Source organism: Acanthaster planci, linkage group LG08 (genome assembly GCF_054643075.1).
Source record: "Acanthaster planci isolate LZ-2023a linkage group LG08, COTS_SCS, whole genome shotgun sequence".
Lineage (NCBI taxonomy): Eukaryota > Metazoa > Echinodermata > Asteroidea > Valvatida > Acanthasteridae > Acanthaster > Acanthaster planci.
In genome coordinates, this window is record NC_141784.1 from 3832656 (window position 1) to 3853420 (window position 20765).

General features: G+C 40.5%; 1 protein-coding gene across 3 annotated transcripts; it reads right to left on the bottom strand.

The window, feature by feature from the left end:
- Positions 1-885: 885 nt before the first annotated feature.
- LOC110976029 (uncharacterized) lies at positions 886-20536 on the bottom strand. Of its 3 annotated transcripts, XM_087139676.1 has the most exons (8): positions 20128-20534; positions 17641-17715; positions 13837-16955; positions 12527-12602; positions 9823-10777; positions 6635-9133; positions 5324-5399; positions 886-3681 (listed from the first exon to the last, which is right to left on the bottom strand). In XM_087139676.1, the coding sequence occupies exon 5, from the start codon at positions 10770-10772 to the stop codon at positions 9840-9842; it is 933 nt and encodes a 310-aa protein (XP_086995802.1). In that variant the 5' UTR covers positions 10773-10777; positions 12527-12602; positions 13837-16955; positions 17641-17715; positions 20128-20534; the 3' UTR covers positions 886-3681; positions 5324-5399; positions 6635-9133; positions 9823-9839. The 3 variants fall into 3 exon arrangements, with proteins under 3 accessions (XP_086995802.1, XP_086995801.1, XP_086995803.1); XM_087139675.1 differs by having other exon boundaries at positions 6635-10777; positions 20128-20533; XM_087139677.1 differs by lacking the exon at positions 12527-12602 and having other exon boundaries at positions 6635-10777; positions 20128-20536.
- Between the last annotated feature and the right edge of the window lie 229 nt (positions 20537-20765).

Sequence of the window (20765 nt, forward strand, 5' to 3'; positions counted from 1 at the left end):
GATCTGGCGGTCCCACACACGTATATCTTAGCCGCGAAATCCGTTGTATAAATTTGTATACAGCTCGCTTTCCTTCAATGGCACCTAAAAATTTCATTTCAGCGGGAAAAGAAATGGACTTATTATTTTCCTTTTACCCCTTTCTCATTGTTATTGTCACAACCTCCACACTTTCGTTCTATTGTTTTAGGCCAATAAATAACCCTTGATGTTACCCGTTGGCCTTTCCAGATTTTGTGGCAATACTTTGAATAATGTTCTCTTTTGTCTTAAGCACACATTTGGAATTCTTCCGAATAGATCATGGTACCATTTCAAGAAATAAACATTTCCTGAAAGAGAGTGTAATTTAGGTGTATGCAAACTTTCTGGGTTCAAATGTTTCTTGCTGCTATTTCATGAGACCAACGTGGAAGCACAACGCCCTAATTTACGTTTGGAAAAAAAGGAGGGTCCAAGGTTCAGGGGTTCTCCAGGAGGGGTGGTTCAGAAGGGCATTTTCACTGGGTGACGGGCCATTTTGAAGCCCCCCTTTCTTTGCGATGTGACTCTTAAAATTCTGATTTTGAGGTCGTTTTCGTACTTTCCACCAGCCAAAAAGAAATCAAATAGCGCTCAAAATGGGGGAGAACCTATGAAAAATGCTCAGGTTTTTACATAAATTGCCCTTTATTCAGCCCCCTCCCCACCCGGCCTCAGAATACGACCTGGTCATTCTTGGAGTTTTGTCGTCCGCTACACCCCCCCTCCCCCTGCCTGTCAAATTCATACCGCTAGGACCTCTTGACCTTTTGTGCAAGTGTACGGTATTGAGAGAATACCCAAGTTTATTTATACTCACTAAAGTTTATGGCAACTTAAATGATCAGTCTTCAACGGCGACAGTTTCATTATGCATGCATACGTAGTCTTTATTAAACCACAGAACTTCTCTGAGTTATTGATTAATATATGTCTTGATCACTTGCTGCATGAGTAACATTATAAGCTTGGTTTCATTACAATTTAATAATAATATTGCAGTCTAAAGGGAACTTTATCACTTAAAATAAACACCATTTGACTACGTCAGCACTTACAAATAATCAACCTGATTTTGTTTGTACAAGAGTTAGTTGCGTACTTTGTCGGGTAAACTTTGTCGTTTAATCACTTGGTTTCAGAACAAACTGTTGATAAAGCATAATGAAACATACTTTACTTTATCAAACCTTTACCTATGTTTCATTTTCATAAAATTGAAAAATGACAGGTTGTTTCAAAAGAACAAATAACTTGTGCGTCTTGTGACTTTTATGTTTACTTTCAATCCTCAATTTGCACTTGCTGAAAATATAATCCAATTGGAATTTGACCCTTGATCAGATTACACTGTAGATCTGTTTGATGGTGCATGAGACAGTAATAATTACATTGGGGATTTTTCATGCAAACAATTTAAACCCTTATCATAACTTTAATATTCTCACACTACTGAACGTAAAAGTACATTTCATTGAAATGGAAAAACAAAAAAACACTTGTAACTAGCGACGTTCATTTTCAAATTTGGGTGAAGCCTCGACCCATAAGTCTGACCTAAATTGCCTCTGTGTTGATCAAACTGTTTGTACGTAACTATGGCCAATGTTAAACTAATATTTGCATTTTTTATCAAACAAAAAAAAAGACAGAGTTTAATGTGAGTGTTTTCAACTGTCTAATTCTGTCTAATCTTAAACCCAAAATTATTATAGATCAAAAATTAGCTGCAACATTGTTTATTTAAAATTTACATAAGAGTAAAATACTATTGTGTATTACGTATAACCATCTGCTTATGAATGATACATGTTAACAAGATTCTTTTGTCAAAGACTATCACGATCGTAACGGGATTATTGTTGATTTCTGTGACTTTGGACCCAAGAGCCAAATTTTGAAATCCAAAACCTTGTATTCTGTGGGATATGAAGAGGAAAGATCGGAATGAAATAAAACCGTTGACCATACGGCAGAGCTTTGAAGTCAAGAAAGTACTTATCTTCTGGAACTGATAACACTAGTGAGGGCTACTTTTTAGACATTGTGGCATTGGTGAGTTGCAAGCAACTTTGGTAGGGTTTCAGGCTACTGCTGTAGGGTGGAGAACGTTGTTACAAAGTGGCGAGGCAAAAGATGGGGGCAAGGGGGCAATCACCCCTTTTCATTGTGGGAACTATTGCCTCGTCCCCTTGCCACGGCCCGATCTGAGCCTGACTACGCCACTGACTTCAGGGTATGGAGAAAAATGCCTTACAGAAAAGGACATTTTTATTCATCAAAAGCGAAATCGCACACAGAGAAGTGAAAGCATTTCCAAAATTGGGGCCTACGTGTTTATTTAGCTTTGCAGAAGCAAAATTACACCTGTACACAGTATTTTGCCAGTTTGAGTTGTATGGCACTGCGTGCAAACATCCACTCCTCAAAAGTTCAAAATCAATGGGTTAGACATTGACAAACTTCAACAGTCAATACTGCGTGTTTATTTGACGTAGTGTCGGCGCGAGTGCAGAGCGCGATTAAGTTTTAATGTGAATGTGATATTTACGAACACTTGTGATAACTGGGCAAAAAAACACCAGCCATTGAATCTAACCAAAGACTGCCAGAAATGTTTTCCCAGTCGACTCGTAAGTATCAAATCTTTGTTTCTGAAGTGATGTTCTGTCAATTTCTGTGTTCCTTGGCCTTCTTCCAGTTGCCCCAGACTGTTTTAATTGTCAGTCTCTGTTTTTGTCTTCCGCAGAAGGATAGCTTGTACTATGGAACTTGACATTGGCTTATACCTATCCATGCACTTGTTGTAGAAGTGATAAAGGTTTTCATAGTTCTGATACCATTCAAAATCAATTTCTTCAATCTCAGGTGGTTTCTCTTTAATAACGGTGAGGTTAGCAGGATCTGAAAAGGATTCAGTGAATTCGCGGTGGACTTTTGAGTCGTTAAAATTGTCAATGTACAGCACCAACGCCTGATCCTTTATGTGCTTACAAATTTCCTGAAGTCGCAGTTTCTTTTCCGGTGCTTGTTGCAGGCTGTAAAAAAGTGGAGAGAAGGCGGAAATGAAAGTGACGATATCTGATCGCTGGATTGCCTGAAGTTCTCCTTTCCCAAGGCTGGATTCTTCAAGGAAGTCGCAACGGCTGTACTCTACAGAGAGTGTCCCTGGACCCAAGCGTAAGATTTCCTGCATAGATGTCCATGTGTCCCCCCACTTGTCATGTCGGTCTAGCACTGTACAGTTTAACCTGACGGGGTATAATTGGTGATCTTGGAGGAACTTAATTAGCGCTACCAAGTCCGTGCCAGGTCCACCGCCAAGGCAACAAACGTTCAGCGTACTTCTCGATTCGAGTTTGGCTTGTAATTCTGGTAGGAAGGCCAGAAGAGTCTTGTAGGTCGTAAAACAGCTCTGCATGAAATACAGGTACATGTACGCGCACTGGTTGTCATTATTGCTGTAATCTGGTGAGGGGACAAGCGAAGTGTACATGGTGTTGTACGTCTTGGATATCCTTTCAATCTTTGATATGAAACTGCTCCAGTTAATTTGTTCACGTTGATGACCCAGGTAATGGTTCAGTAAGCGACGAAAAAATTTTGTCGCACTAGATGTATTTACTTCGTCCACGTCGTCCGGCCCCGTTGCCATTTTTCCTGTATTCCAAAGTAGATGTGCGTCAAGCATGTGAAAACTTTATACTGGACCTATTCCCCCCCCCCAAAAAAAGCGATTGCCATAACAGTTGAAATGATGAAAATGAACGATCATACTGCAGCGGTACCTTCTGTCATAACAACAATTAAATAATTCTATTCTGGACCTGTGTGTTAAGTTAGGCCGCCAAAATCCGATGGCGCAAGTGTTGACGTGCATATGGAAAGGCTATGGAGGACGAAAAGTGGCCATCTGCTTTTTTTCTGCTATCAGAATGGTAAAAAAGCAGATTTTATGTTCTGGTAAAATGCAATTTCGACTTTTCTACTTTTCTGCCACCTCAAAAAGCAGAACGAACATTTTTTGGTTATTCATTTTAATATTTTTTTCTGCATTTTTCTGGTCAGCTCATTAGCATTAAAAGTGCCCCCAGTATCTTTTGAAAAAAAGAGATTGTTTGGCCCCCAAAATGGTGACATTGTATAAATCGTTGCCTGGATCAACTCCCTGGGTCTTTGAGCTTTCCTATGAGAGCAGAGTGCCTAAAAACTACGGTTGAAAAATGGTCCTAAGTGCCCGAGAAAGTTGAGGGTTGCCACTTGAAAAATGGCTGCAATCAGACTTCGGAAAAATCACTTTTTGGGGGTGATGTTGTTTTGTGGGAATAATTAAAAATGTAATGGTTAACCCACAAAAAATTGAAAAGAAATTAAAAGATTAGGGACCAGACAATTATTTCATTTGTGATTCAGAAATCTCAGGGATGTTGGTATGCATGTTATTAGGCCATGAATAGTGCTGATTTTACACTGTTTTCAATGGGTCTTGAATTAGTGGACTGTGCCTTACAATGCAAACACGGGGGACGGAAATGAAAGAAAACAGTAAAGGCGCCCTCTATAAACACCATGAAGCAAAGGGCGGCAGCACACGACGCGTCGTGCGTCGCGTCGTGCGTCGCGTTGTGCTTCAGGTGATGTTATAGGCGACGCGATGCACGACACGACGTACGACGCGACGCACGACGGTACAACGTGACGGGCGACAGAAGGGGCGACGTTTAGGGAGAAAAAGAGCAACAAGGCAAGGAAGCAAGACAGCAGGACGCGACGGCACGACGCGACGCACGACGCGACACGTCGTGTGTGTACAAACGTAATGGCAAGAAGGTGACGGTGCGACCTGAAAGCACGACGCAAGGGAGCCATCGTGCCGTCGCTTCGTGTAGTTGCCTCGCCTGGAGGGAGGCTAGGGGGAGAGAGAAATGTGTGTCGTAAATAGTTCACCATAGGGACTCCTTTACTGTATATATTACTCAACCGTACCCCATCAAAACACATTAAAATTACGCAGTAGCAAGATTCCAGTCGACTTTTTTGGCTTATCAGAACAGAAACAAAAAACAGATGCCGATTTCTTTAATTAAAGAGCACATTCTGCTTTGAAAAACTTTTTTTCTTTAAATATGAGAGAATTCAACGTCAACATGAATTTGAGTTTGCATTTGGGGGATAATGATTTTACGTTGGTTCCATCCAAACTTATACCGTTGGAGTGTCTGATGTAAAGACTGAAAGACATTGAAAGCCTGAGATTACAAAAGGAAATCATATACCATACTTTTTTTTTATATACATGTACCTTTACTGAAGCGCTCAAATGTTTTCAGTGTCGAAGGCTTCGGAGGTCCTTTCTTTGTACTGTTTGGTTGCAGGTTCTAATCCGAACAACAAAATATTCAAACACAATAATTAACTAATCGCGATTTTTAGAAGGTAGGATTTATAATAAATACAAGCTCTCGACGAGAAGGGCACCATTTCTCGTCGTCAAGCAACAACAGAACTGCCATTGACTGCAATTTATGATGTAGAGACGCTAAGCTAGAGGTCGACCGTGGAAAGTGGGAATAGTGTGTGAAATTTCCCACTTTCTCTGCGGCGGGCCAGCAGCAGAAGAAATCAAAGGTCCAGAATAGCCTGTCTGCCACCGAATCAAGCGTTTACTACCATGTCCTCAAATTACCAAGGGAGAGGGTCTGTGGCCCATGTGGAAGCTGTAACCATGAGTTTTTAAACTGGATCAAAAAGTGTTCTATTTTTGCAGTGGGGTGGATAAACATCATCACAACGGCAGCGGACTTCAGGGCTACTTTTGGGTGATAAGGCTAATAAAATTAAATTTATCATTTCAGCGCCCGCATGTGATTTTGTCCCTGCATCAAAAAATTCACAATTCATTATTAAAAAAAATGCGAAACCTGACGGAAAATCCAACTCCCAACATCGGAAGTGTCGCTCCAGTAATCCCAGTCGTCAGAACACAATCTTGAGCCCCAAATGCCCTTAGGCACCATGTCAGTATAGCGGGGCACCTAATAGCTTTTTATGCACGTGAAAAGGGAATAACTACTTTTCCATGATAGAAAATAATGAATAATGAAAAAAAATCTGGATCTGAGAACCCCTGACGAGAAAAAATTGATTCAAAGTTCATTAGCCCAACGGTCGAACCGAAACTGGAACATGATTATAAAAAACATGTTTGATTTTCACGTCTCAAAGACCGGGCAGAATTGATAACATTTTTCGAAGATTGTTGGAGGATTTCATTGCACATGGCAATACACTGCATTAGTTGTCTAACGCTGGTCTGCACGCAACGCTCGACACAGATCGGAAATTACCTGACAATGTGCCGGCCCAATCCGGCGAGTGCAATATGAGACACAAAAATTGAATGCTTTGTTTGAGATGTTTCATGTGCGGAAAAGACGCCCTTGAAGGCCTGCCTTTTAAAATTTTATTCTGAAATCACGTATACAAAAGTGAATATTATGAAAGTTAATTCCGTCATACTCTTCTTGATCATTTTAAAACAAGTTTATCAAAAAATTCTTCAGTAAGGAATGGACAAATGAGTGATTTGTTAAAATAATTTGAAAAACTTTACCTTTCTGGAGAAATCCGCTAGTATTGGCCTTTCACTGGCTGTCCATTTTCAACGTCAACCTAAGATGGATTTTTTCTTCAGGAATCTGTTTCTTGCGTCGGCACCACCCAGCTTATATAGGTACGAGACGGAAATTCCCTTTCCAGTTTGGCAGGTTGGCATGTGGGTCGAGAATTGCTGCTGGTTTTTATTATCATTCTCAGAATCGGCAGGTCCGCGCGCAGGCGGGAATACCCACTGTCCCCCTGGTTTGCACGCGCGCACAGAGACACGGTGGGAATTCCCACTTACCTTTGCCCCGCTGCCCCCCCCCCCCCGTTGCTTTGTTTCCCGGGTCGCAGTGTACGTATAATATCAATTGTCAAGAGGCTTTTTCAGGCAATGTTTCTCATGAGGGGAATTCCAGCCTACTGCAGTGAGCACAACGGACTATGACCTAGCTTAAAATTCACGGTTGACAGCCACATCCCTATCGAAACACCACTGAACATGCAAATCAGTATCTTAAAAGGACCCTATTGTCAATGCTGACCCTTTAATGGTTTTTTAAAAAGGAAATAGAAATCGTACATTCCGACTATTACTTAGGAATAATTGGCTGGTCAGCAAAGTAATGTAGTCCTCCGAGAGATGACTCGTGGCCCTTTTAATAAAATAGCTACATTTGTAAACAAAGAACTCGTAACATACTGACTGCCAGTGTCAACTTTCACAATTTTTGTGAAGCGAAGCCAGCTATGGCGTAAAACACGGCAAAAAAGCTCAACTACAAATCTAATCAACAATGCCCTATTCTAGACCGCTCTGTTTTTGCAAAAAATCTGACCTATATTGTAACATTTGAATTTTTCCATATAAAAAACAAAAGTTAAATGTGAATGGGATTGTATTTAAATGCCTATTTTTTGCCATCTTTTTATCTACAAATTGAGATATATAGTTACGTATATATACATAATATGCATTTTAAAAATCAGACAGAAAACAAGCAATTCAAACAAAGTACAGCAGCAGAATAGACTCAATGTAAATACCAAAAATATATAGCAGAAGTTCTTGCTTGTTCTCCTAACCTCTACCACATTTAATTAGTTACGACGATAAAAACAAAAACTTCTAGTGCAGCCTCTTCAGACTTGAACCAAGAATTTCTGAATAGGATCCAAGATATGCATTAGCAACTAAAATATCTCTGCCTTCATCTTTTGATTTCTTCATTTCAGATTTCACACAAAGATATTGGATCCTTTAATCTCATCGGACTTTGAACACAATTATTTGTGAAATATTATTACCTCTCAAGAATTGAATTAGCTACCCAAAGAAAACTGCATTCATTTTGTTTGGTTGGTAACCTAATTTCCTCCTTTGATTAGCAATTGTTTTCGTGGATATTAATTTTTCATTTTTCATAGGGTATGTAAAGTCTGTTTATATTCTCACTCTATTCTCAGTGTGGTCCGAAAGTTGCGAAAAAGTTGCGTATTTATGATCTTTGTCGGTTGAATTTTTGTAGTTGTATCACTTGCTTTCAGAACAAAATTTGAAAATTTCAATGAAACATAAACACTTTAAGAACTCTTCATTTTCATAAGAAAATTGAGAGAAAAACCAGGTGGATCGTTTCAAAACGAAAAGTACCTTGGCATCTTCAAAACACATCATTAAGCATAATCAATTGTTTGTTACTTTCATGTTCACTTCCAGCTGTCATTGTTCACTTTCTGAAAATGTAATTAACAATGACAGGAAAAAGGATTTTGATTATTTACTAAAAGCCAATGCCTTTTCTTGCCCACACAACAGTTACACATTTACTTCACCCTGGGAAATGTTTCTTTTGGAATTAGAACTTCGAAAACCATAGGTTGAATGTGAATAGGTTCTCTTATTTGATCAGATGACACTGTAGATCAATATCCGTTATTTATTTGAGCACAATGGTGCGTAAGACTGCAATTACATTGGGGCCTTTTCATGGAAACAACAATTATCACAAAATCTAATACACTATTGTCACCCTGCCAAACCTATCTGTCAAATATCACTGAAATAGTTATATTTATAAACATAACTAGTGACATATTCACTATTAACTGGCGATGCAATTTTACAATGCAATATTAGGTTGAAGCAACGAGCCATTCTACAAATTACGAAATTATGGTTTAATTGAAAATATGAACTATATTGACGTATTATAGATCATAGTGACCGTGCAAAACTGTGACAAATATCTAAATTAACATTTACATTTGTTTATCGAAGAAAACCCAGAAAGTTAAATGTGAATGATTTCAACAGTCTATTTCTATATTAACCCCCAAATTATTACAAACCGACAGTGTTTTTATATGAAAGAAAAATACCACCTGCTTATGATTGAAACGTGTAAAACAGATCCTTTTGTCAAAGGCTGTCGCGGTTGTAAGGGGATTACTGTTGATTTCTGTGACTTTCGAACCAGGAGCCACATTTTGAAATCCAAAACCTTGTATTCTGTGGGATATGAAGAGGAAAGATCGGAATGAAATAAAACCGTTGGCAATGAGGAGAACTTTGAAGAAAAGAAAAATAATTGTTTCTTCTGCAATTTATATCACTTCTTTCAGCCAAAGGATAAGAGGGCAGGGGGACTGCCCCTATGTGGGAACTCTTGTCCACCTGGCTCTTGCTTCCCCCCCTCCAGGAAGCTTTTGCCTCTCCCTCAACCCGGCCCCTCTGAAAAGCGGACTGGCTTCCTTGTACAGTGTATAGGGACTTCAGAAATTCCTTCAAAAACAGCAATGCGATCCGTCAAACACGAACACAAACACGTGAGCATTTCTAAACAATGCGTTATTATTGAACGGTTATTGTTTTTTTCAGAAAGAGATATTACAGTGCAATTTTGGCAAGTTTGAGTTGAATGGCACTTAAAACTTCTACTTCTCAAAAATCCAAATGAATGGGTCAGACATTGAAAGATTACAACGTCAATGCTGTGTGTTTAGTTAATTTAGTATCTTGCGCGTATGCAAGCGAAATTGATTTTCATGCAAAGTGAATTTGATATTTACGAACAATTGTGAAAACGGACAACACTTCAACCATTAAACTTAACCAAAGACTGTCAAAAATATTTCCCCGTCGACTTGAACATGTAAATATTAAACTGAATGTATGTTTTCTGTTACTTGCTTTATTACCGTTGCACTAGACTGTTTTAATTTCTCTCGATGTCTTTGCACAGAAGGAGAGCGTGTACACTGGAACGTGACATTGGTTTAAAGTTGTCTTTGCACTGGTTGTAGAAGAAATAAAGGTTTTCATACTGCTGATACAGTTCAAAATCAATTTCTTCATCCACGGCTACATTGTCTGCAATAACAGTAAGGCCAGCAGGATCTGAAACAGAGTGGGTGAATTCACGGTGGACAAGAAAACTGTTGAAAATGTCAATGTACAGCATCAACGCCTGATCCTTGAACTGGTTACAAATTTCCTGAAGTCGCAGTTTCTTTTCCGGTGCTTGTTGCAGGCTGTAAAAAAGTGGAGAGAAGGAGGTAATGAAAGTGACGATATCTGATCGCTGGATTGCCTGAAGTTCTCCTACCTCAAGGCTGGATTCCTCAAGGAAGTCGCAACGCCTGTACTCTACAGAGAGTGTCTCTGGTTCCAAGTCTAAGATTTCCTGCATAGATGTCCATGTGTCCTCCCACTCGTCATATAGGTCTAGCACTGTGCAGTTTAACTTGGCGGGATATAATTGGTGATCTTGGAGGAACCTGATGAGCGCTACCAAGTCCGTGCCAGGTCCACCACCAAGGCAACAAACGTTCAGCGTATCTTGCGATTCAACCTTGGCTTTTAATTCTGGTAGGAAGGCCAGAAGAGTCTTGTAGGTCGTAAAACAGCTCTGCGTAAAATACAAGTACATGTACGCGCACTGGTTGTCATTATTGCTGTTATCTGGTGAGGGGACAAGCGAAGTGTACATGGTGTTGTACGCCTTGGATATCTTTTCAATCTTTGATATGAAACTGCTCCAGTCAATTTGTTCACGTTGATGACCCAGGTAATGGTCCAGTAAGCGGCGAAAAAAGTCTGTTGCATCAGATGTATTTACTTCGTCCACGTTTTCCGGCCCCGCTGCCATTTTTCCTGTATTTCAAAGTATCGATGTACTTTAAGCATGTGAAAACTTTATACTGGACCTGCTCCCCCCCAAAAAAACAATGATTGCCATAACAGTTGAAATGATGAAAATGAACGATCATACTGTACCTTCTGTCATAACAACAATTAAATAATTCTATTCTGTTAAAAACAGCTATTTTTACGGGCTCCATTATATGTGGATCTTAGTAAAAGAAATAAAGGCGTTTTTCCTTATGCACATGGGTGCGTTGCGTACACGATGCTTTTGTGGCGTTTCACTTTCACAGACACAAAAATCGACCCATTAACATAACAAGTGGACGTGTGTGTTGACGTGCATATGGAAAGGCTATGGAGGATGAAAAGTGGCAATCTGCTTTTTTTCTGCTATCAGAATGGTAAAAAAGCAGATTTTATGTTCTGGTAACATGCAATTTCGACTTTTCTACTTTTCTGCCACCTCAAAAAGCAGAATGAACATTTTTTGGTTATGCATTTTAATATTTTTTTCGGCATTTTTCTGGTCAGCTCATTAGCATTAAAAGTGCCCCCAGTATCTTTTGAAAGAAAGAGATTGTTTGGCCCCCAAAATGGTGACATTGTGTAAATCGTTGCCAGGATCAACTCCCTGGGTCTTTGAGCTTTCATATGAGGGCAGAAGGGCTAAAAACTACGGTTGAAAAATGGTCCTAAGTGCCCGAGAAAGTTGAGGGTTGCCACTTGAAAAATGGCTGCAATCAGACTTCCGAAAAATCACTTTTTGGGGGGTGATTTTGTTTTGTGGGAATAATTACAAATGTAATTGGTTAACCCACAAAAAATTGAAAAGAAATTAAAAGATTAGGGACCAGACAATTATTTCATTTGTGATTCAGAAATCTCAGGGATGTTGGTATGCATGTTATTAGGCCATGAATAGTGCTGATTTTACACTGTTTTCAATGGGTCTTGAATTAGTGGACTGTGCCTTACAATGCAAACACGTGGGACGGAAATGAAAGAAAACAGTAAAGGCGCCCTCTATAAACACCATGAAGCAAAGGGCGGCAGCACACGACGCGTCGTGCGTCGCGTTGTGCTTCAGGCGATGTAATAGGCGACGCGATGCACGACACGACGTACGACGCGACGCACGACGGTACAACGTGACGGGCGACAGAAGGGGCGACTTTTAAGGAGAAAAAGAGCAACAAGGCAAGGAAGCAAGACAGCAGGACGCGACGGCACGACGCGACGCACGACGCGACACGTCGTGTGTGTACAAACTTAATGGCAAGAAGGTGACGGTGCGACCTGAAGGCACGACGCAAGGGAGCCATCGTGCCGTCGCTTCGTGTAGTTGCCTCGCCTGGAGGGAGGCTAGGGGGAGAGAGAAATGTGTGTCGTAAATAGTTCACCATAGGGACTCCTTTACTGTATATATTACTCAACCGTACCCCATCAAAACACATTAAAATTACGCAGTAGCAAGATTCCAGTCGACTTTTTTGGCTTATCAAAACAGAAACAAAAAACAGATGCCGATTTCTTTAATTAAAGAGCCCATTCTGCTTTGAAAAACCTTTTTTTCTTTAAATATGAGAGAATTCAACGGCAACATGAATTTGAGTTTGCATTTGGGGGATAATGATTTTGCGTTGGTTCCATCCAAACTTATACCGTTGGAGTGTCTGATGTAAAGAGTGAAAGACATTGAAAGCCTGAGATTACAAAAGGAAATCATATACCATACTTTTTTTTATATACATGTACCTTTACTGAAGCGCTCAAATGTTTTCAGTGTCGAAGGCTTCGGAGGTCCTTTCTTTGTACTGTTTGGTTGCAGGTTCTAATCCGAACAACAAAATATTCAAACACAATAATTAACTAATCGCGATTTTTAGAAGGTAGGATTTATAATAAATACAAGCTCTCGACGAGAAGGGCACCATTTCTCGTCGTCAAGCAACAACAGAACTACCATTGACTGCAATTTATGATGTAGAGACGCTAAGCTAGAGGTCGACCGTGGAAAGTGGGAATAGTGTGTGAAATTTCCCACTTTCTCTGCGGCGGGCCAGCAGCAGAAGAAATCAAAGGTCCAGAATAGCCTGTCTGCCACCGAATCAAGCGTTTACTACCATGTCCTCAAATTACCAAGGGAGAGGGTCTGTGGCCCATGTGGAAGCTGTAACCATGAGTTTTTAAACTGGATCAAAAAGTGTTCTATTTTTGCAGTGGGGTGGATAAACATCATCACAACGGCAGCGGACTTCAGGGCTACTTTTGGGTGATAAGGCTAATAAAATTAAATTTATTATTTCAGCGCCCGCATGTGATTTTGTCCCTGCATCAAAAAATTCACAATTCATTATTAAAAAAAATGCGAAACCTGACGGAAAATCCAACTCCCAACATCGGAAGTGTCGTTCCAGTAATCCCAGTCGTTAGAACACAATCTTGAGCCCCAAATGCCCTTAGGCACCATGTCAGTATAGCGGGCCACCTAATAGCTTTTTATGCACGTGAAAAGGGAATAACTACTTTTCCATGATAGAAAATAATGAATAATGAAAAAAATCTGGATCTGAGAACCCCTGACGAGAAAAAATTGATTCAAAGTTCATTAGCCCAACGGTCGAACCGAAACTGGAACATGATTATAAAAAACATGTTTGATTTTCACGTCTCAAAGACCGGGCAGAATTGATAACATTTTTCGAAGATTGTTGGAGGATTTCATTGCACATGGCAATACACTGCATTAGTTGTCTAACGCTGGTCTGCACGCAACGCTCGACACAGATCGGAAATTACCTGACAATGTGCCGGCCCAATCCGGCGAGTGCAATATGAGACACAAAAATTGAATGCTTTGTTTGAGATGTTTCATGCGCGGAAAAGACGCCCTTGAAGGCCTGCCTTTTAAAATTTTATTCTGAAATCACGTATACAAAAGTGAATATTATGAAAGTTAATTCCGTCATACTCTTCTTGATCATTTTAAAACAAGTTTATCAAAAAATTCTTCAGTAAGGAATGGACAAATGAGTGATTTGTTAAAATAATTTGAAAAACTTTACCTTTCTGGAGAAGTCCGCTAGTATTGGCCTTTCACTGGCTGTCAATTTTCAACGTCAACCTAAGATGGATTTATTCTTCAGGAATCTGTTTCTTGCGTCGGGACCACCCAGCTTATATAGGAACGAGACGGAAATTCCCTTTCCAGTTTGGCAGGTCGGCATGTAGGTCGAGAATTGCTGCTGGTTTTTATTATCATTCTCAGAATCGGCAGGTCCGCGCGCAGGCGGAAATACCCACTGTCCCCCTGGTTTGCACGCGCGCACAGAGACACGGTGGGAATTCCCACTTACCTTTGCCCCGCTGCCCCCCCCCGTTGCTTTGTTTCCCGGGTCGCAGTGTACGTATAATATCAATTGTCATGACGCTTTTTCAGGCAATGTTTCTCATGAGGGGAATTCCAGCCTACTGCAGTGAGCACAACGGACTATGACCTAGCTTAAAATTCACGGTTGACAGCAACATCTCTATCAAAACACCACTGAACATGCAAATCAGTATCTTAAAAGGACCCTATTGTCAATGCTGACCCTTTAATGGTTTTTTAAAAAGGAAATAGAAATCGTACATTCCGACTATTACTTAGGAATAATTGGCTGGTCAGCAAAGTAATGTAGACTTTTTGTAGTCCTCCGAGAGATGACTCGCAGCCCTCTTAATAAGGAAGAACAATTTCAGTTCAATAAGACAATTTTAAGAAAAATGTCTCGAAGTTCTGGTGGCTGTCATTTTTAAATTATATACCCGATTAAAAAAGTGGGGGCACTTAACCCTGGCGAAACTTTCCCATATGGCATTTGATCTTTGGAAACCGTACATGTGAACGTGTCCTCTTATCTTATACTAGATTACACTGTAGCTTAATATCTGTTATTTATTTGAGCCCGACGGTGCAAAGACTGTAATAAGCGAAATAAATATCTAAACATTTTTCATGCGAACACCAATTGAATACTTTATCAGAAATGTGACATTAAACTACTTAACCCAACTCTATAATTTCATTGAAATAGCTACATTTGTAAACAAAGAACTCGTAACATACTGACTGCCAGTGTCAACTTTCACAATTTTTGTGAAGCGAAGCCAGCCATGGCGTAAAACACGGCAATAAAGCTCAACTACAAATCTAATCAACAATGCCCTCTTCTAGACCGCTCTTTTTTCGCAAAAAATCTGACTTATATTCTAACATTTGCATTTTTCCATATAAAAAACCAAAGTAAATGTGAATGGGATTGTATCTAACTGCCTGTTTCTGTGTCAACCCCCAAATTATAAGGATCAACAAAGTGTAGAAATTACATTCATAGACAAATTAGCAGCCATCTAATTCTTCATTGAACAAATTACATGAAAGCAAATACCATTGTTGTATGGTCATCTATGAAAATGTGCAGTTTCCTGAGTCAAAGATTACGAGGCAACTTTTGGGGATATGAAAATGAAACATCGGAAAGAAATAAAACCATTGACCAGTACGGCAGAACTTTGAAGTAAAGAAAAATATTTTTATCTTTGGCATTTATTTTACTTCATTAAATAGGGAAACGAAAACTTCTTGCAGAAAGAGGCATTTCTTATTAGGTCGGAAGCAAAATGATCCAAAAAGAAACATCAATTCTAAATGACGTGTGATGATTTCACGGTCATTAATCTTGCATAAAGCTACATTAGAGAGTGTATATTTTCAACTGTGTCACATCCCTTCAAACCTTCACTCTTTGAAAACAGCAATGGGTTAAACATTGCAATCTGATATAGTCCAATCTATGTGTTTAGTTTCTGTGGTATCTTTAGTATGCAGAGTGAATTGCATAATTTGGAACAAGTAAGCCTTATGATTTTGAGTGTGAGGCTTAATTAGTAAGTAATTAGAATTTTGAGGTTAGTAACAGCAAGATTCATAAACATCTATTATAGGGTCTACTCTTTTGACCCTACAAGTTCCTACAAGTGGCCGCGCTAAAACTGTGGTTGGCTCTTAGTACAAAAGTAAAAGAAACATTCACAAAGAGTTTTAAAACTCCTACGCAGCTTTCAAAACACCGCAAAATAATACAAGTACTACTAAATAGTAAATGAAAACACAACCCTATTTAGCAAATCAATGAGACAAATGTCTATTTTGAACAAATTGCAGGTAAAATCGAAAACCAACAAAAATGGTATTTTTGAAACTTTGGGTGCCCATACAAGTTGTATGAAAAATTTGAGTGGTGCATACTCCATGCACTCTCCTTAATAGGAGACTTGATTGAAAACTACATGTAATAGGAACTTTCCGGGTCAATGACCTTCATTCTTTGTGCACGTCTGCTTTCCCATTTTCTTTTAACACACAGATGTACTTATTCCGTTTTCTCAAGACAATATATTGGAGGTGGGAGCTTCTGGTCAAAGAGTTTTAAACATCAAGTCTCACTCCCCCACAATTTTTAAAAGAGTTTTGCTCTTGTAACTGATCTCTGTTTCAGTCGTCACGGACATTCAGGTTTTATTTGTCCAGACAGATCAATCAGTGCCTGCATGTCATTTTGGCAGGGTAGCTACCCAAAAATGAAGCTAACCAAGCCGGAAAATTGGTCTTTCATAAACTGAACGAATTCCTTCACTTTCTTTGCAATCGCCTCAAATTTGCTCTTGATCCATTGCCAGAGGCTGCTGAAGAATTCCCTTATTTTGGTAAATAGATTGGATATAAAATTAGTGAGTCTTTTAAGTATGGCCACCGAGAATTCTAAAAAACTTTTGTAATCGGCCAAGTCGGCTTCGTGCTGGACTTTTGCGGCGTCATAGTCTTCGGCGCTACTATAATCCTCCCGTTTCGGTTTTTTGGGCATTTTTGACTTAACCTGTTGCCGCAGTGCGTCGGAATGCCTTGTGAATTCGGCATTAAGCATGTCAAACTTGCCATCGACATAAGCGCTCATTTCTTCGTCACTATCAAAGGCTTCCATCTCTCTCTTGGCATTCTGCACCTCTCTCTCGAATTTGGTGGTCATCTCTTGCTGCATCCCCTCTACCCTGAGGCGAAGGGTAGCCTGCCTTTGCTCCTGAACATTAGTTGTGGCTACATGACTACCAACTGCATATCTTGCTCTTGATGCCATCTTTGGACCTGCAGAAAATAATTTCACAACACTCCTTATAAGCTGTAGAGTGTAATAATTACACAGCCTTGCACCATGGATGTGACATTATATCGTTCAACTTTCACATACCGGCAAAATTCGCGCTCGAGTTTACAGATCACCTTTGCTAATGCAAATTTGGGTAGAAATTAAACTTTATACTAGGCAAAATCCCTCCGGGTCGTGGCCAGAACCGAATTTTCGGGGACTTGTTTTTCTTGGAAAGGGGCAAAAATAAATACCTTTATTTTTGTGCAACCTATAATGCTCTTTCTGGTGTGAGGCTACCTTTTGCAGCTTTTTAAAGACACCTTCAGAAGGAAGGGAAATAGAGCAAAAACTTCTCATTCATTGTTCAAAATTGGGGGGTAGGCGTTGTCCCAGCTCTGGGTCTAAATTGAATCCTGCCCTCTAATCAGAACAGAGACAAAACCTAACCTTGATTTCTTTGATCAGGGACCCCTTCTGCCTTAAAAAACCGCTCTGTTGGGAATATGAGAAGATTCAACAACAATATGAACTTTAAATTGCATTTGGAGGGAGGTTGCGTTCAGTCCATCCAAACTCACACCGTCGGAGTGTCTGATGTAAAGACAGTAATATAATAGAGAGGCACCAAAAGCCTGAGATTAAACAGAAAACACGTGCCATACATTTGTCTTATGCGTGTACCTTTATAGAAGTGTTCAGATGTTTGCCGAGTCGAAGGCTTCGGAGGGTCGTTTTTGTTCTATTTGGTTGCAAGTTCTATAATCAATAAATCGAAACAACAAATATCCCAGCATTAAAAGTCAACCAAATAGCGATTTTTAAATGACAGAATTCATAATAAATACAAGCTATCGACGCGAAGGGCACCATTTAAGGGTGCACTAAACCAATTCAGGCTCCATTGATAATAGTGTAAAATCAACCAAGTTTGGAGCCCCATGGCAGGCAACTGAAGTCCCTGAGGCCTCTCAGACAAAAAACAAGGTGTTGTTTTGTCCTTCAGATTTCCTTTGATTTTCAATTCTTAGTAGGTTAAACCAATGATTTTTTTTAATTATCCGCCCAAAACACACTCACCCCCCAAAAAGTGAATGTTCCCAAGTCTTCTCAGCGGCCATTTTTCAAATGACATGGGGCTCTTCTGACAAATATCGATCACATTTTTGTCTGCATTGCCCCCAGATGGGTGCCCCTGAATCTACAGAGATGATTCTGGGCCATACTGACACAATCTCACCATTTCTTGGCCAAAACAGACCCCTCTTTCCGAAAAAATCTGCGTGTGTGTGTGTGTGTGTGGGGGGGGGGTACTTTTGTGCAATTCAGCCTGGCGGAGATTTTTCCTTGAAGTGGGGCACTGCACCCCCACTAGCTGCAGTTTTATGAATTATGAGACATGAGAAACATTTGATTGTTGGCAGCAACACTCCACTGGTAAATACCCATGCAATCATGTGGAAATTCTGAAAAACAATGAACTCTGTCACTGTTCACGCTGTTTTGTGTGTAATTTTCAAGAAATCAGCAGTGACCGAAGGACTTGATGGTTTCCATGGGCCAACCGGCCTAACCGAGCTTAACCCTAACGGAGGCCAACCCTAACGACGGCTATACCCTAACGGAGGCCAACCCTAATTATGAAGGGTAACCCTAACAGGGCCCTAACCAAGGGTGGGGGTACTTCCTCGATGGTCAAGTACAGCCCGCGCACCAACTGACCAAGCTGTGGATATATGCGCAGGTGACTGAAAGTTCTCGAAACACTCTCCTTGGTGGTTTGTTCCACTCTTGTGTTGGAAGCGCCCTATTTTGGGCTCAGGTTTTCAACTCTTGGGCTGGAGCGTGTCAACAGGAGTAAATTCTACGTAGAGCTTTCATGTCAAAGCATGGCTGAAGTTTCATAATTTTCTTGTATTTGATCTCTGCTGTTGGTAGTGTATGGCCAAAGGGGTAACCCTTCCTTATCAGTAGTAGGACATTGAAGCTATTCATGTGGAAAGGTGCAATTTCCAAATGCTGATTGCACATTCTTCTGTTCGCACTATAGCAGAAGTGTACATGCACAGTGTACATGTATGTATAGGCAGTTTGTGCATATTTGCTATTGGCTGACCTTGATTATTTACTCCCCATAGCACAGCCAGTGGACTTTTTTTCAATTTATTTTCAAAAATGGAGATTCTTGGAACATTCTCAACCATTCAGCATTGTTTCTGTGTCAGACTGTGAAAAAGGGGTGTATATTAAAGCACTAGTAAGGTTTGTCTTCGTCGTTGAAGCAACGACAGAGCAACCATTGGCTGTTATTTATTACGGTGAGTCAGAGGTCGACAGTGGAAAGTGGGAGTAGTGTGGGAATTTCCCACTTTCACCGAGGCTCGTGTAGCACACCAGTAGAACAGAATGCCCAATAGCTTACATGCATGCCGACCGAATCAATCGCTTACAATAGCATGCCCTGAAATTTCCGCGGAGGGCTAGTGGCCCATGTGGAAGCTGTAATTATGAGTTAGTAAAGTGAATCACGAACTGTTTTATTTTTTGCTATGGGATGAATAAACAACGGCAGCAGACTTCAGGGCTACTGTTGGGTGATAAGGCTAATAAAATTAAATTTATTATTTCAGCGCCCGCATGTGATTTTGTCCCTGCATAAAAAAAATAATTCAAATTTCATTGGACTAACGTTCGAACCGAAACTGGAACATGATTTTTAAAAAAAGTTTGATATTTACGTCTTAAAGACCGGGCAGAATTGAAAACATTGTCCGAAGATTTTTGGAGGATTTCATTGCACACGGCAATATTATTTGTCTAACGCTGGTCTGCATGAAACGACGCAAAGCGGAAATTACCTGCCAATGTGCAGCACTGTGCCGGCCCTATCCGGCCGGTGGGCACTTAGGAAAAAAACATTGAATGCTTTGTTTAAATGTTTGAGAGAGAGTTGCTTGTGCGTACTAGACTGGTCACATTGAGGGATGTTTCATTTGCGGAAAAGAAGCCCGTGAAAGCCAATTTTTAAAATTTTGTTCTGAAGTCACGTACGCAAATATGGAAATTATCATAGTTAATTCCATCATACTCTTCTTGAACATTTTAAAACAATTTCCTTGAGTAAGGAATCTACAGATGAGAGTGTCACTAAAATAATTTGGCAAACGTTACCTTTCTGGTGAAGTCCGCTAGTATTGGCCTTTCACTGGCTGTCAATTTTCAACGTCAACCTAAGATGGCTTTATTCTTCAGGAATCTGTCTCTTGCGTCGGCACCACCCAGCTTATATAGGTACGAGACGGGAATTCCCTTCCAGTTTGGCAGGTGGGTCGAGAATTGCCGTTTTTATTATCATTCTCGGAATCGGCTGGTCCGTGCGCAGGCCGGTGTGGCGGTCTCAGGCTCCCGGTCTCAGCACTCCCCCAGACGTAGCCGGACATTTCAGCACGACGCAAGCATGGTCTCGTTGGGCTTCCGTGCTGAGATGTCTGCAAGACTACTTCACACGGTACTATAAGCGGTGCTGTTGTCTTTTGTGTAGGCCTATGCACAGTCACGTCACGTACAACGTGAAGCATGCTTGGACTGCAATGCTCAGCACGCCACTTAAACGGACGACTTTCCCGCTGTTGTGCGCAGAGATGGCATGACGTATTTTTACCATACTTGGTAAGGGGACCCGCTGAGACCGCCAAGCCGGGAATACCCACTTTCCCCCTGGTTTGCACGCGCGCACCGAGAGCAAAGACGACCCAAGGCAGTGGGAATTCCCTCTTAACAAGCAACTTGCCCGGATTTGTGTCTTTACA